Here is a 17,826-nt window from a genome sequence, read left to right as displayed (position 1 = left end):
GGCCTTCTTGCCTCTTCTAGTCTTCTCCAACTTTAACAAAAGTGCTTTATAATATGAGTGAGAACGATCCTGGCTATTTTTTAGACATCCCTTCTTAAGATGGATTAAGATCTAGGGAAAACCTGCACCATGATGGAAAATAGAGAAGGGTCCTTATTCCCGGGGACTTTAGGAATTTTTGAAAGTAGCGGCTACTAATTGGCCAGTGGTAAAGGAGCTAATTTGAAAGCCTTCTGCCCAAGGAATAGCAATTTCTCCAAGAAGTAGGTGGTAGGTAAGGGAGTGCAGGGGGGAGGGCAGGATGCTCTAAATGGGAAGGATAAAGAGCTAGAGAGAGGTGAGCTGGACAAGCACCTGGACACTGTGCTGAAGTTCAACAATATTTGAAAGAAAGGGCATCTGGGATTCCTACAGTTTGTGTGGCTGCTACATAGAGCAGAAAATCAGCCGCGGTAACTGGTATCCATGGTGCCAGGCCAGACAGGAGACGGGTACATGGAAATCTGGTCACAATTTATTCTCTTTTTTAAAAAAGCTTCTTATGGTCTTTCTGTTGCATGTTTTGTTTCTTTTTAATTTCGTCTCTCTCAATATGTTCACTTTTTATTATATTGATTTCAGTTTTCACCTTTGTTTCACAGATCTATGTTTTTCCTGCCTTTTATTGAACACACAGCAGATGCTCCCTAAAATTTAGTTCTGTTTCCATTAGTGAATTTTTTTTTCAAAAGTGAGTTCTTTCTCTGCATTTTAAGTGTTGTTTTCTCCTCGGTCTTTATTGCTGAATGTTTTCATAGATACTTTTTGCGTATGGTTGTCTTTGAATCAAGAGAAGTGAAAGTCAGCTGGGTGTTTTCCCATAAGCAGAGAGGGTGGCTTGTCCTAGGCTCTGTTCACTGTCTGCCAGGATGTCGGTCAATCTTCTGCTCATCTCATCAGCTAGAAAGATGGGGTAGAAGTACATTGCTAGTACCTCTTGTGCATCTAAAAGGTGCCTTATTTCTGTGTCATTTCTCTGGATTTGTTGAAGCCGCTTGGCTGGGGTCTTGTTTTCTATTTACAGCTTTCTGTGGGGTCAGAGCTTCACACTGAAAAGAAAATGTGACTGCCCCGTATCTGCCTGGCACCAAAGACACTGTATCAGGGAGAAGCTTTCCAACTGCTGATGTCCTGCTAATTGTGGCACAAAGCCTGGGACTTTCCAGCAGAGCTGGTTTTCGGTGCTGCTTCTCTGAACTGCCGAGTGGGATTCTGAGAGATGCTTTCCCTAGGGGCACTGGTCCCAGTTCCGGCTGCCCCCTGTCCCACGATCCACAAGATGATAGGAGATTTCTGTGACTCACCTCATTGGTTAAATACTGTGCTTTCCCAGGAGTGGGAATTGTTAACAATAGTGGATATAAATCCATAGTCCAAATGATATTCTTAATAATTTCATTTGTTTTTTGACTGACTATAATTAGGTTTATTTTACAAAAGTGGCATGGGAGGTGTTTATACTAGAAATAGGAGCTTGTCTTAGAAAAAAGAGAAAAGTCAGCTCATTTTCATGTTTAGTTGTCCTTGTATTCTTAGCATTTTATTTCATCTGCCACTTCTTTCAGGAATCTTTTCAAACTTCATGTCTATTTTGTAAAGTTTGGCTTAGTTAAATCTAGGTCATGAGTCTACAATGCATTTAACTGAAGATCCATGAATCACCCCCTTGGAAGACCACTGTCCTAGAATATTTATGCCTTAAAGGTTTTTTTTGTTTTTGTTTTCTGGAAAGGACATGAATGATAAATTTTGAACTTGTTGATACCTGAGAATATCTTTGTTGGCTTCACACATACATGGTAACTTTACTAGATGTGGATATAAATATCTTGTATTGTACCATATTATTCTCAAAAATTGGTACTGTTGTTAAATTGCTTTCTGGAGTTTGGCATGGTAGACGTCTATGGCCAGCTTGAGGTTTTGTTACTTTGTAAGTATTAGGTTATCAAGTATGAAATGTCCAATTTCCTTAAGTACTAAGTTTGACAGTTGATATCTCTGACATTTCACTTTTACACTTCTTGGTTTTTGTTTGTTTGTTTTTGTGAAGGTATGCCCTCAGTCTTTCAAACAAACACACAGTTTGGCTTATGATTATCTTTCAAATATTTTTTAAGAGCAATTTTTTGTGAAACCATGGATAAGTCAAAAATTCATGCTATTTTTGAATATGAGTTCCATTGTAGAACTAATGCAGCCTGGACAGCTCGAAATATCGATGAAGTGTTTGGGAAGGATGTGGCTAATGAATGCACAGTACCTGAATGGTTTGAGAAGTTCCATTCTGATGATTTTAATCTTAAAAATGAGGCACGTGGGTGACCTGAGACCAAGGTGGATAATGATGAGCTGAAAGCTGTAGTGGAAGCAAATCCATCTCAACCTACATGTGAATTAGCAGCAAGGTTTGATGTTACTATTCCAATGATATTGGACCATTTGAAACAAATCAGCAAGGTAAAGAAGCTGAATAGATGGGTTCCACATGAATTAAATGAGTGTCAGAAGAGAAATTGTATCGAAGCTTGTCTTTATTTGCTGTTACCACATAAAGGTGAACCATTTCTACACTGTATTATTATGTGGAATGAAAAATGGATTCTTCATGATGATAGCAAGCGTTTGGCACAATGGTTGGATAAAGATGAAGTGCTGAAACACAATCCAAAACTGAATATTCATCAAAAAAAGCTACTGGTGTCTGTTTGGGAGTCCAGCGCTGGTATTCTCCACTACAGCTTCATGAAACCTGGTCAGTCGATTACAGTGGATGTCACTGCAACCAACTGGGTGAAATGATGAGGATGCTTGTGATTAAGCAGCCAAGATTCATCAATAGAGGCAGGCTAATCCTCTTGCAAGACAACGCTTTACCACATGACGCACAAACAACCCTGCTCAAACTACAGAAGCTGGACTTGGAAACTCTCTGTCATCCACGGTATCCTCCAGATCTTGCACCAACTGACTACCACTTCTTCCAGGCTTTGGACCACTTCTTACAGGGAAAATTATTCCATTCTTAACAAGCTGTGGAAAATGCCTTTCACGATTTCATCACCACTAGCTCTCCAGGCTTTTTGCTGCTGGCATAAACAAGCTACTGTTAAGATGGCAAAACTGTGGCAATAGTTTAGGCACATACTGTGATTAATGGTACTACTTTTTGTTTGAGATATAATAAATGACACTTTCTATTTGAAATCAAACGTTTCATATTTAATGAAATTTTATTTTTCTCAAAGGTCTTCAAGATTTTTCTTTATTCTTTGAAATCAAAAATTATAATAGCCTATGTTGGATGTTTTCATTTATTTTTTTCTGATTTTATTTGATCTCTTTTCATATGCTTATGTAGGCTTTACTTTAGCATAGGGAAACATTTGATTAAAGACGCTTCTGTTGTTTATTTCGTATGAAAGCATTATTATAGGGAGATAGGATCTTCTAGGTTCTTGCTACTCCATTAGTCTTGTATTTTCTCTCATCATTTTTTCAGCTTTGTTCTTTACTCTTAGATTTCAAGAATTGAGATGGGTCCTATGAGAGGTTCATGTCAATTCTTAGAGAATCTTCAAGCCCCAAATAAAGGGAGAAATTTTTAAAAAGTTTAAATATACTCTCATTTTACTTTGCCAGTTGAGAGTCCAGACAGCCTTGGAGGTAGTTGGGCCCCTTGAGATGAGAGAACTGGAGGCAGACCCAACCAGGAATCTGTTTTGCTGAAGAGCTTCCAGTCCTTATTTGGAACAGCAGTCGGGCTTGCTGCTGCTGTCTCCCCATTCTTTGGCAGGCTGGCCATCCACGGTGTGTGAGTGACTGGCAAGCCCTTCCATGCCAACTCCCTGTCCTGTGCTGCTTGTGAAATCCAGAGCACTTCCTAGTGCTGCTGATGGTACCCACAGGGCTGACCTTTACCTCCAAGCTTGCAAAGGCCTCTGCTGATTTTTTTTTCATATTTTGCTTTTGCGTGTTAGAGATTCATAAATCAAGCAGAGACTCCCCTTAATCAAATCTCATTTGTATTTTATATCATTGAAATTCCTGAAAATGGTTGTATAGTCTTGCCTACTTTTAAAGATTGATTCAGGACTTTTTCTCATTATTTATTGTTGGTAATTTTCATGAAGATAAGGAGGGCAGTAGTTTGTACCTTGCCAAGAAGGCAACCTATTTTCTCCTATGAATTCAAGTCTGAGGATATTTTGAAGGCAGGAATGTGAGAACAGATTGCATAAACCAATGGGAAGCAGAGACTTGAGATCTTGCTAGAATTTTTCTTATTTGGTTACCTGTGATGATCAAGGTCATTGAATAACAAGAATGACAATAAGTATAACAACTGCCTTTTTAAAAAACAACTATGAGTCACATACAGTGTATCAATTTCATTTAATTCTTATGTCAACTTGGGAAATTTCATGCTTGGCTCTCTATTAAGATAACTCTTAGAGAAGTTAAATAAGTTACCTGGTATTGCATAGCTAATATGTTATAAAGTGAGATTCAAATCCATTTGTCTTCAGAGTCTCTACTCTTTTCCTGCTGGCTGTTGAACAGCCTGAACAGGATTGTCCAATCTCCAAATCTCTGTGATATTTACACTTTTCCCAATTACTTCATTTTCATCATCTGTAGAAATTTTATTACTCTCTTATATAACTAAGTCCTTCACTGTGCAGATAATTTTCATATAAGTAAGAAAAGAACATGTTTTATTGTCTCTGTTGTACTGTCTGAAGCTCCTTGATTTAAAATCCATCCCTGCATTTTATTTTTTTAATTAGGGTATTTATCTGCTCTTAGAATGATTCTTCCTGTCCAATAAAATAGTTTATCTTTATCTATTCCTTCTTTAGCCTTTTTATGATTCTATTGGTGGTGAAATCTTTTCACCTGTCGTGGAACATCCCTGGCCATGGAGATGCTGTTCTCTCTGGCCACTGCAGAACAAGGTGCCTTCAACAGAGCAGAATCTCCAGAAATGTTTGGAGATTTTGCTGCTGGTCTTGCTTTACCACATCCAATTAGAACAAAAAGATAAAAATTTGAAAGAGAGCAAAATTATTGATAATTTAGGAATTCATAAAGATAAAAGGTAGCTAGAAAGTGTTGAGGGTGGTCGGTGCCTGGTTGATAAGAAAATTTTTGTTCTTGCTTCACAATGGCAAAAATGTATGGATTTATTTTATAACTTGCTCCTTTGGCCCCATCATTATTTTTCTTTCAGTTGCAATAAATAACATTCAGTGACTGTGAAAAGTATCACTATACTTGTAGAATTATTCTTCAATTTCTCTATTCTAATGAAATCATATCTTTTTTTCCCCCTAGGTTACGGTCTTTGGTGAAACAATTAGAGAGAGGGGAGGCTTCAGTGGTAGATCTTAAGAAGAATTTGGAATATGCTGCCACAGTGCTTGAATCTGTATACATTGATGAAACCAGGTAAGCTAAAAAATGACAAGAGAGATTAGTGTAGTGATGATAAATTTTCTGTTAAATGGCTTTTGCAAAATTGTCCCCCATGGCAGGTATGGGGTAGCATTCAAATTAATCATCTTGGAGCTTTAGTTTCTACAAACAAATGGGATAGATTTGGACAAGTCATTTATTCTTTGTACCTCCTCATCAATAAAAGGAGCTAATAGGACGTATTTCATATGGCCATTATGACCATGAAGTGAGATCATAATGTAAGAGAAGAAAAAGTTATTTTAAAAAATCTGGTAAGTTTTTTTTTTTTATCAAATGCAGAATTCCATTGTAATTATTGCATATTGTTTGTGTTAGTCTAAAAATTTTATGTTTATGTTTTAATTCACAATATCCATCAGTAAATGGAGGTTCCTGAAATGATCAAGAAACATTTATTCTCTTAAGCACCCAGTATTCCTTTTTCAGTCTTATGTATGTTACTGATTTTCTTAGTAGACTTTTCCCATTTGAATGATCTAAAAGTATTAAAGCAGTTTCAGTTACTAAATGCATTTGAAAGTAACAAAATTGCTTTTCTTTTGAAAAATGTTGAAATGTTGAATATGGAAGTTTTGGTTTTTTTTTTCTTCTTAATTCAGACAGGCTTCTCTGTCAGTATGTCTTACTTTTCTTTGCCAAATTCCATTCCAAAAGTATTTCACTGTTATCTAAGAATTATATGGTTTATTTTTTTGGTTACATGCTTGGTTCCTAATTTAAGGGAATTTGATATCACAGCTTTCTCCAAATGTTATGTTTTCCTCCTCTCCCCCCCGATCAATGGGTCTGTAGCGGAGGGAAAGAACCCAAACACCTTTACGTTGACACCTACTATTACTATTTATTTTTAGTTGGGCTTAATATAAAATGCAATTTTGGGTTTTATTGTAACATTACTATTTATGTTCCTTTCCAGTGATCTGACCTTTGAACAAGTTTGAAAAATTGACTAAAAGTCATCCGATGACTTAAATCATAAAAGAACTGCATTATTTTGAAAATTTTGCTTGAATTTAAATATTTAAATTTCTGAAACATCCTATCAAACTAGAAAGAATATCAATTGACATTGCTTAAGATCATTACTTTGGAGGACTGGATTGCTGTGATTTCAGTAATACTTTGCAAAGTCCATTTTTTTTTTGAACAAAATAATGCCACATGGTCCATCCATGAAATAATTTTAGGCTCCTTATGAGGGTATTTTTAAATGCAAGGTTTAAATTCCATTCAAATTCCACAAACCTTCTAGGAATAAAGATACTGGCTGCTCCTGAGTGCAGTGGATCTGCCACTCATGGAGCCTGGGATGGAGTATATTTGCCTCTTTGATCCCTTTGTCCCTTTGTCCCTTTGCCCAATCTGGCAGAGAAAGCCATCCTGAAACACAAATGGTGAGCTTTCAAAGCCTTACCAAGAAAGTTCTGTATTTCTTATGAGCAATTTAATCTTGTTTCTTTGCACCTGCATGCAGGTGAGGTGGAGAGGAGCAGCTGCTTTGAGCAGAGCTCTAACTTTAGAGTTACTCTCACTGTCCTGGTTCTGTTTCTTATGTTCAGGCGACTCCTGGATACGGAGGATGAGCTCAGTGACATTCAGTCAGATGCAGTGCCTTCTGAGGTCCGAGACTGGCTGGCCTCCACCTTTACGCGGCAGATGGGGATGATGCTCCGCAGGAGCGAGGAGAAGCCCAGGTTCAAGAGCATCGTCCATGCAGTGCAGGCTGGGATATTTGTGGAGAGGTAAAGACATCATTTATTGTCCTTCAATGACCAGAGCTGCAAAAGGAATCCAGTTTCCAATAACTGGAAACTCCACTTCAATGTAGTTTTTATATTTTTATAAATACTGAAAATTGTGGGCAGAAACAGATAGTCCCGAATGAGAAATGACAAAAAACATACCTATTTTAATCTCTATAGCATCATTAAGACAAGCTTTGCCTTTACACAGAATTCTTTTTGTTAAGCAGAGAAGATTTAGTTTGAGTTCAGTCTCTAATTTTTATAGAAGGAAATCATCCAATTCATCACCCTTTGAAATATACAGATGTTGTCCACATTAGGAACAGATCAGGGATGCTTTGAGGTTGCTGACCCAGGAAGGACAGTTCATTTAAGAGGTTTGAGTTCCCCCTGACACTTCAATTTTATTAGCCATTTTGTTCTTTGAAATCGAATTGCCCACCTCCTTCTCCAGAAATAGATTCCAGAAATAGACATAGACCTCCTATAATCCTTATTGTACAATTACATGTTTTAGAAATGCCATGGTGGGTTCAAAGTTCACCTGGGACATTTTTTTCCTTCTTGTTTTGGACAGTTCTAAGGAACAAACTCTTCTAAGTGGGTTGCCCATAGAAGTTCTTCATTCAGATTAAATCACTAATGCATACTGTCCATGCTGTGCTATAATTCACTCTGGCAAAAGAGGTGACCCAGTTAATAATTTAATTTCCAATATGGGGCACATAAAATTATTTTTTTCCCCAATGGTTCACATATTTTGGATTGCTTTAATTTCTTTTGAATTTAAAACTTAGACCACTTGAATGACTATGAAAAATGTAAAAAAAGATTTTAGGTTCCTTGACTTACCAGACAACACGACTTCTCATTATTTGTCAATACTTAGTGTCAGTCTTGGAACTGCTAATCCTTCTTTGTAAGATATCATATTACATTTCTCCCTTTTGACTTCGCAGAATGTATAGACGGACATCAAACATGGTTGGACTGAGCTACCCACCAGCCGTTATTGAAGCATTAAAGGTAATACCAATGAAAAGGTTTCATAATGTACATGATACCTTACAAAAAGTACCATTAAATTTGTTGTTAGAAAATAAGAGGCTTTCATTTACAGTTCTTTTCCATTTATGCCTGACTTTATTCTTTCATTTTCTTTTTCTTATCTCTTTTAGTAGTATCACTATCTTTTTAGCCTTCACATTCCTAATTTTTTAAAAATCAAACTCTATGTGGGTTTCCTTTCATTTCTATTCCCCTAAAGTAGTTTAGGTTTTATACAGTGATCTGGCATTAGGAGATTCTTCTGACTTTGGCCATAGGAGATCAAATATGTTATGGGTACAAGTATTCAACATTAGGAGGATATTGAATGATTGTGATTGTGCCATTATCTGATTACCTACCGCAAGTCCATTTTATAGATGAAGAAAATAAGACTCAGTGAGATTTAAAAAAGACAGGGTTATTTATTTAAAGACAGAACTAAGTTCTGGTACCAGAGTTTTCAGCACATAGTAAGCTCTCAGTAACATTTTACTGCATGAGGGTGTAGCCCCGAGCCCTTGTTTCTTCCATACAAAGTATATGCTACTGTTTTCCCAAGACTCTCACTGAGCCAAATGTTCCATGGCAAGTCATGCAGATGTTTCAGTTTAAATGAGCTAAATCCTTCAGAATTACTCCCAATCGGGCAAGCTCTTGGAATTGTATAGAATATTTTTAAAAGCCCCAAAGTGAATCTGTTCCTGTCAGCAGGTGTTGATTCAGATCCACTGGTCTGAGGGTATTTGAGATGCGCTTAACCTTATTTGGCTTCTGGATTCCAAGGTGAGGCTGTGCTGGGGCCCAGGATCACTGGGCTGGTTGACATTGTGTGGCGTCTACACATGGAGTTGATCCATTTGCTCAGGGACATTGTAGCATTTTGACCTTTGCTAAAGCCATTGCAGTTTTTCTCTGAAACATGAAAAATGTATTATCTGATGATATATTCAGGAGCTAAGTTACCTATTCATGGAACTGGGGGTGGGAGTACTTCTTGATTAATTTAATGTCAGGAAAGAGCCCTTTGGGACCATCTTGATTAGATATTAATTGTCAGAGACATTCACTAGCTGAATTTGAGAGACCAGATATGTACAGATTCTCACTTCTTTTTCTGTTTCCACTTTTTATGTCTCTTAAGAAAATTCATTTTAGGAGCAGGAAGGATACTTAGGAAAGACACAGCAGGAAGATATGTGTTCCTCTTGCTCCTCTTTAATCCCCACGCTGCTGTGGGGCTCACAACAGTGTAATCTACAGGGATATTTCCCATTTCAATCAGTGAAATCACTTACGAAGATCTGATGTTTCGTAGCACCCACTATGAAGTTGCATTGAATTTCATAATTGAACTGGAAATGTCCAATGGGAGTCTTAGAAACATTAAAAGCATTTTTTGTCCTTAATTTCTTCCTTTATCATGAGCATAAATACAAGTGGGTATACTGGTAGCAAAACATTTATGAAAATGTTTCTTCCAAATGGAAGCCTCTTTTTTTTTTTTCAGAATAACTGGAAAAATGTGAAACAACCTGTGATGTGCATGAATTTATTTTATACTTAGGGAAAAGAAATTCTCAGATGCACATATGTCTTTAGGAGGGGAAAGGTACTTAGATTATTCAGACAAGGAATAAGTACTAACTCTCTAAAATGCTATCTTTCTCTGCATACATTGCTGTTATGTGCATTAAGGCTAAAACTGCTGTTTCTCTGGGCCTTGTCACTTGTTTACTGGGGAAGTTCAAAGCTTTTTACGATGTAATATTTTTTCACTTCCCCAGACTCTGGTTTTATTTGCAGTGAGTTAGACCATTAGAGATAGATTCTTTTTTCTTCCTTTATGTAGTCCCTGTTAGAAAAAAGATTATTTCCACTTCATTTCCAGCAGTTCATATGGAATCACTACTATTTTCTTCTATTACAGAAATTTTCCCCATAGACTGAGAGAATACAATTCACTAAAATAACCATTATGCTACTGTCATGTTAACCTTTGTGGTTAATGTAAGAGCATGGCATAAAGTGACATTTAAGTAAAGGAATAATTAACCAGTAGCAATCTCTAAATTTGAAATATGTTGCGTTATGTTCTTTTCATTTTTTCTGTTTTTTTTAATACACACACACATACACAGGCACACATATATATAAAAGCTTCTCATTTGAGGCATTTATCTCCAGTCTTCTGAGTTGAGCCTCCTGGAAACATAGCCATGTGCCCTTCTTTAGAAGGCATCTGTGCCATGACTCAGGAAGCAACACCTTGGATAGATGCCAGGTTTAAAGCGCGACGAGGTTCAGGCTTCCTTTACGTTAGACTAACAGGAAGTTCATGCAGTTTCTCCATGGGAATTGTCCTTGGGCAGAATTTTGTAAAAGGTTTAAGACATTTAAACTGGGTGCTTGTTAAAATGCAGATTCCAGGCCCCACACCAGGATTCTTTGGAGTCCCCCACCCAAGAGTGAGTATTTTTACTGAGCCCCTGATGTGGTTCTGAAGAACATTAAAATTTGAGAATCACAGTTAAGCTTTCCCTAAAATGAGGGGCCTAAGAAGGCATTCATCTCACTATCTCTGTTTACTCATCCTTCTGTCCTGATGAATTTGATAGTTGAAAAGTTTGGAGAGGGGCAAGATTGGGATGGATGGATATTGGGATGCTGAGGGCTGAAGTGAGAGTCACTCATGAAAGCCAAGGTCTCCCCCAGGTTACCATCTGACACCTTGTCTGTCCTCAGTGTGGTCTCATGCGAGTTCTTATTGTCAAGCTCAAGTCAATACACTTTATTTAACTACAGGAAGTGAGACTTTTGACGTAATGAGAAACCAGATGGCTATTGCTTTAGCTATTGCTTAAACACACCTTTGTTTACTATATCCACAAGTAGTTGGTTATGATAAGTCAAAGGCATGTAATATGTTACAAAGGAGTGTAATATGTTTACATTCTGTTTATGGGCAAAGAAGACTTTGAATTTCATGGATGGTGTATAAGGTATGTGTTCGGTTTAAGCCTCTTGTTTTACTTTTTTCAGTAAAATGACTTACAAATTGAGGACAAGATCCCAGATTGGTGACTTCAAAAATGGTAGCATTTTTCTGTCCTGTGAAATCAATGCTTTCTCTTTGGTTTCAGCCCGGAGTTTAGATTGACCTGAGATACTATTTTGTATCCTATATCATGCATGTTTCTGAACACTTTTAAATGAGTTAACATTCTTAACTGCAGACTTAGAGGGAGTCATTGGATAGTGTCAAAGCGTGGGAAAGTTGAGGAGGGACGCACCTTAGGACATTGTAGTAGCAGCTGAAGGACTTCATGGAAAGAGCCTGACCTGAGGCATCCAACCTGTGTCTGTGTCCTGGCCCCACCTGTGTCCCTAGCACTTACTCCTGACGGGTCTTAGGGAAATTAGGTAACTTACTGGTTTTCTCATCTGTAAAATGTGACTAATAATACCTATTACTTAGAGTTGTTTTTGGGATAAGTTGCATATTTATCACATAGTAGGCACTCAATAAACTATGGCTATCGTTATTGGTAATAAGACTATTTAATGTTTTAACAATAAATACTAGGTAGGACCGCCAGATTGGAAAAAGTTTGAGAGTGAAAAGGGTGTTAGAGTCTCCGTCTGTGAAACCTTGAGTTAGGACTGTAGGCAGACCCGAAAATGGGGAGATTGGTGGGTGTGTAAGTGACTGTGGGCTAATGTGTTCTTTCTCACGCCCTGTCCTGCAGGATGTGGACAAGTGGTCGTTTGATGTCTTTTCCCTCAATGAGGCAAGTGGGGATCATGCACTGAAGTTTATTTTCTATGAATTACTCACACGTTATGATCTGATCAGCCGTTTCAAGGTCAGTACCTCATTAAAAAGGTAAATAAATGAACTGTACACATTTGTCCATCCTCATATGACTTTCAGGCTAAGACCCTTTTAATGCAGGATGAAAACTGCTGTGGGTGGCTCAGAAAGCACGGCTGGGGTAGCCACTGCTGCGAATTCCTCTGCAGTGGATGCTGTGGATGACGCCCTTGCTGGTGGGTCTCACTGGCAGGGGAGAGGCTGGAGAAGCCCATTTAGATCCCAGTCTTCCTGGAAGTACAACCTGAAGCCTGAAATAGCTGAGCACCCCCTCGGGCTCTGCCTGCAGATCTCATTTCGACATGACTTTGCGTACTATCGACCACCACCGTCAGAGAGACAGTAATGGAGACAGAGTGAGCATCTGCTGTCTCTGTAAACTTTTTCCCCCACCGCTTGGCTCATTCAGACAAATACTCTCACTTATCATCTGTGACAGATCATTGGTATTTCCCAGCCATTCATGCTTCAAATTAATTCTTCAATTTTAAGTAAAGAGCATGAATCCTTTCCCAGAGTTCAACCACCTCAACCTTCTAATACTGCAGACTCTTGGAGGTTGGGCCGATTCTCAAGGGAACATACGTGTTCTTCTGCCGGCATCTTTGGCATCAGACGTCTCTCATCACATGAATAAGCCTCTGGAAAATGCAGGTCTTTTTCTGTACAACATATTGATTTCTCCAGATACAGGGTTCTTTATCACTTTCCTAAGGATTGTCTATTTGGGGATGTATTTCTTACATCCCACAAATACTTTATGGCAGTGGTCCTTAGGTCCTTAACTTGTTTTGCATCAGAAACCTGCATGAAAGTCCAGTGGATGCTAGAGACCCTTTTCTCAGAACAAAGTTCCTGTGCATGTACACACACAGCCATTTCAGTGGCTCATGTATCTCCAAAGAACAACCCAGGGAATCCACGTTTATTGGATCTTTATTTTAAAAATGATAATGAACTCATATCTCACCTCTTAAAGGCCATATTTAAAGTTTTAAAAATCCACAAATGGTAAGCGTGGAAGAATATATCTAAGGAAGAATAGGTTATGGAATTTCAGAAGCATTATAGTAGCATTTTTCTTGATTTTTTTCCTTACTAATATGATTATTAATCTCTAGGAACATACATCCTCTCTTTTTTCCCCCAGCCTTATACTGCATAATTTACCCTGGACCATGGAATTGATCCAGAAAACTAATACAATGATTGTTGCCAGGATGCTCTTATTTTGTACTTGTATTAATATTTTGCAACTGTTCTTCACTTTCTGTTACATAGAAAAGGAAGGCATGCATATTATACATATTTCAGATGGAAAAACAATGAGGCTAATTGGAAATATTATTCTGAGTTACTGGTAGTCAAAGGCTCAAGTCTTTTATTTCTTGAGAAATTAATGGGCAGTATGTCTCATTTGTTTGTGGGAAAACAAAGTACACAAAAATCTTAAGTTATAAAATTATTGCAAAACAAACACAAGCTTCCACCACCAGTGAAGGAAACACTGATTTCCTACAAACTATTCCCTTTCAAAGGTGGGGTTGTATGCATTGGACACATGAAACAAAACACTAAAACCAAACCCAAACCCAAAACCCAATCTAAAATGTGATAGTCTGTTATATATGGGAACAGGAACTGGCTATGTTCTTATGTTTATTCCTTGGTAATTTACTATTTGTGACTAACAATTTGGAAGGACTCATTCCACTTATGTTATAAATGGTAAATGAGTCCACAAACTGGTACTAATTGTTAGTATTATTTCTGTGTTTCTCAGTGTTGTTTGCAGCATTATTTGGTGGCCTGTGTAGCATCTCTTTTCCCTTGGGGTTGAGGGGAAGGGTATTTAAGGGTAGATGAAAACAAGGAAATACAAAAAATTAGCATGGTCACCAATAACTTCGTTTTCTACATATGCATCAAAAATATTTCTTTACATGTTGATAAAACTAAATGTCTTTGAAATGATTCTGTGTCGTCTCTCCAGGGGTTCTGAACTGAGGAACAAAGAACAATTTGCAAGGCAAAGCGATCGTTCCTCAACAAGGGACTTCCTGTTAGATTTTCAAATTATCTGATACTTTCTTTAGTGATTTTTATTAACTATAAAAAGTTCTAATTTCCTCATGTGATTTGTTATGCCTCCAGAAAGGAGCAGCCTGGTGCCTTAGATTTTTGCTTGTTCCCCTACGACAGCTTAGTCACTTGTTCACTCTCTTTCAGATCCCCATTTCCGCGCTTGTCTCGTTTGTGGAGGCCCTGGAAGTGGGCTACAGCAAACATAAAAATCCTTACCATAATTTAATGCATGCCGCCGACGTCACGCAGACTGTGCATTACCTCCTCTATAAGACGGGAGTAGCGGTGAGTACAAATAGGAATTCACGTTACACAAAAGATGTGAGGGCGATTTTTTAACGGTGGATATTCCAATTGTGATGAGATTGAGCCCATGAAGAGTGCATTGTTTTGTAGACTCCCTGTTCCCCAAGAGTTATCTAACCAAAACGGCAAGTCTTTGGGGGTCCCTCTAAAATTTTCTCCATTCTGGGCTTGATCAAATAGATATTTGCTAATGACTCGCATCCTCACTGGGCTATGCCTATTAAAATATAATTACTGTAATGAAATATGTATTTTCAGATATGGAGAGTGGTACTATTAACCTCTTGATATAATCAATAATAATGATATTCAAACATAATGAAATTGTATTGAATATAAGTGGCAACCATGTTATACAACCACTAGGTCTTTTTCACAGGGACTATGGTTATGCACATCCTATTTTTGTGCATTTGGTATTTTTGAACCTAAGAGTCAATCTTTTACTTCTAACCATTTGAATTTTTTCTTGCTAGTTTTGGCCCAACGTTTCAGCTCTTTAGATTTTTAAAAATCTCTGTTGTGTAATTCATTGTATTAACTTCCCTGCTCCACTTGGTTATCTGTGCCTTTGCCTTCTTGGCCTTGATGTAAGCCATTCATTTTAAAAGATACAGCTGTTAGTGACAAAAACAGGTCTCTATGACTTTTTACTTTGAAATCTCCTTCATAATTGACATCAGAATAGACATTCTTTGGATATGGTTATGAATTAGCCCATAAACCCAGGGCACATTTGTTATCTTTTCCACCAGGGCACACTGAAAGGCTGGGCCTAATAGCTCACAGAATTAAAAATGGAATATGGTGGGAGGAGTGTGGGCTTTGGAGCTAGATACAGTGGCTATAATTCCCTGCTTAATTGCTTATTAGATTTTGTGAACTATGATAAATTACTTGAGTCTCTGAGCCAAGATGTCCTCATTTTTTAAATGGTAAAAAATATCCCATTTTGTAGTAGTGCTCTGATGGTTAGGAATAAAATATCAAAAATATTAAATACTCTGCCTCATAAAGGAAGCTCAACAATTAGGAATTATTGTTATTAAAACATTGCAGGGTTTTCTCAAAACCTATGATCATTTTTCTGTTTTTCTTTATTGTAAAGCCGATTTCTTAAAATATTATTTAAAAAGCTATTTTTCAAATTATAGAAAGACCACAAAGGGAACTTTTTGACTTCATAAAAGGTTTATACCAGAGACATAGAGCAAACATCATACTTAATGATGGTTCTTTGAATGCATGGAGCAAGACAGGGATGCCCACATTAATATTGCTACTCGGCATTTTTCTGGAGGTCTCAGCCAATGAAATATGATATCTAAAAAAGTTGGAAGAAGCATTCTGTGAAGTAATGTGATCATCTCCTTTAGCAAATCAAAAAACCAACTACAAATCATTAGATCAAATAAGTGACCTCAATAGGGTCTGGATACAAAAGCCATCCTATACATTGGAAATTAACAAGTATAACAGAAAAACATACATTCCAATAATTTGTAAAAGTCCATTAATTAGCTATAAATAACTTCAAAAATGATAAAAAGGAAACTTTAAAACTAAATCAAAGGACAAAAAAATGTTTAAATAAGTGGGGAAATACATCATGTTTTTAACTTGAAGGCTCAGTACTGTGTAGATGTCAATTTTCCTCAAAGTAAGCTATAAATTAAAAATAATACCAGTCAAAATTCCAACAGAATTTAACATGAAACATCATAATCTGAGTCTGCAATTCATGTAAAATAAGTAGTTCACAACCTTAGAAAAGCCAATTTTGGAAAAGAGCAATGTGTGTGGAGAGAGAATAATTCTTTATTAGATATTAAAATATCCACTAAGGCTATTGTAGTAAAAACATTTGCTGTTTGTGAAAAAATAAATATGACAATGGAATTGATTAGAGTTTCAGAAAATAAGCCCAAATATCTATTGAGCACTTATGTGCTGGGTACTTTATTACAGGATGCTGTCTATAGACTGGATGTTTGTATTCCCCTAAAATTCTTATGTTGAAATCCTAGCTGCCAATGTGATGATAGTAGGAGCCGAGACTTTTGGGAAGGGCTTAGGTCATGAGGGTGGAGCCCTCATGAAGGGGATTAGTGCCCTTACAAAGAAGACCCTGGAGAGCTCCCTTCCCTCTCCGCCATGTAAGGACACAGGGAGAAGATGGCCATCTCATCTAAGCACCAGGAAGCAGGCCCTCATCTGACACTAAATTTTCCAGTGTCTTGACCTTAAACTTTCTGGCCTCCAGAACTGTGAGAAATAAATTTCTGCCCTTTATACTTCACCCAGTCTATGGTATTCAGTTATAGCCATATGAAAGGACTGAGACTCAGGTTGAGACTATGTCAGTGCCCTTATGAACTTAACATTCTAGTGGGAAGTTACAGATGAAAGAGATCAATGAAATATAAGGAGGATCATATTATTGATACTCTACAGAGAAGTCTATTTTAATAGAGCACCTACATAAGGAAACCTGGGCATTTTGTTAGATAGTCAGGAAAGGCTTCTCTCCAGAGATAATGTTTAAGCTGAGGTGGTCGTGATTTTTTGCCTTTAGCCATGCTAAGGGCCAAACAGCGTGTCAGCAGAGTTGGCGCAGGATTAGTAGGAAGGTCCCTGTGAGAGAATAGCTTTGCTGTGTGTATTCAAGGAGCAGAAATGAGGCAGGCAGGCTTGGCAGGAACAGGCAGGAACATTAGTAGAGTCCTGCCGAAGTCTAGTGAAGAGACGATGGTAGTTTGGGCTAGGAACTGCATTGCTGGGATGAAGAGGAGAAAATGGTATTTCTGAGGTAGAGTCAAGAGGACTGTGGGTGGTGGATGGGATTTGGAACGCTAAAGTGAGGAATTGAGAATACAGCTTAGATGTTGGGTTGGTTGAACGTGGCTGACTAGAAATCCTGGTGGCAAAGCAGGCTTCGGGGGGAAGGGAATCAAGAGTTCTGATTTAGACGTGGAGAGTTTCAGATACCTGTGAAGCCGCTGTGTAGAGATGCCAGGCAGAAAGAAAACGAAAGGACTCTAGAGTTCCGAGAGAGGTCGAGGATAAGCACGTAGATCAGGTAGTCAAGGGCATGTGGACACTATATAAAGACTGGAACCAGATGAGATGATCTAAAGGGACAGTGTGAACAGAGAGGTAGAAGAGGCACTGAAGTGAGTCCTAGCGCACTCTAGAGTTTTAAAATGAAGGCAAAGAATTAGAGCCAACTATAGAAACTAAAAATCCATG

The 17,826-nt window shown here is 37.8% G+C and overlaps 1 protein-coding gene across 7 annotated transcripts in view; it reads left to right on the top strand.

Moving 5' to 3' along the window:
• PDE1C (phosphodiesterase 1C) overlaps positions 1-17,826 on the top strand; it is a 483,316-nt gene that overhangs the window by 367,074 nt on the left and 98,416 nt on the right. For all 7 annotated transcript variants that reach the window (XM_045564386.1, XM_045564391.1, XM_045564387.1 and 4 more), the window contains 5 exons: positions 5,377-5,490; positions 7,080-7,262; positions 8,225-8,291; positions 12,062-12,178; positions 14,416-14,556. In XM_045564386.1, the coding sequence (XP_045420342.1) occupies positions 5,377-5,490; positions 7,080-7,262; positions 8,225-8,291; positions 12,062-12,178; positions 14,416-14,556 (622 nt within the window). The remainder of the gene's footprint in view (positions 1-5,376; positions 5,491-7,079; positions 7,263-8,224; positions 8,292-12,061; positions 12,179-14,415; positions 14,557-17,826) is intronic.

This window comes from Lemur catta, chromosome 11 (assembly GCF_020740605.2).
Source record: "Lemur catta isolate mLemCat1 chromosome 11, mLemCat1.pri, whole genome shotgun sequence".
Classification (NCBI taxonomy): domain Eukaryota; kingdom Metazoa; phylum Chordata; class Mammalia; order Primates; family Lemuridae; genus Lemur; species Lemur catta.
Note: the sequence above shows the minus strand (reverse complement) of the source record. Positions and strands in the feature narration are given on the sequence as shown.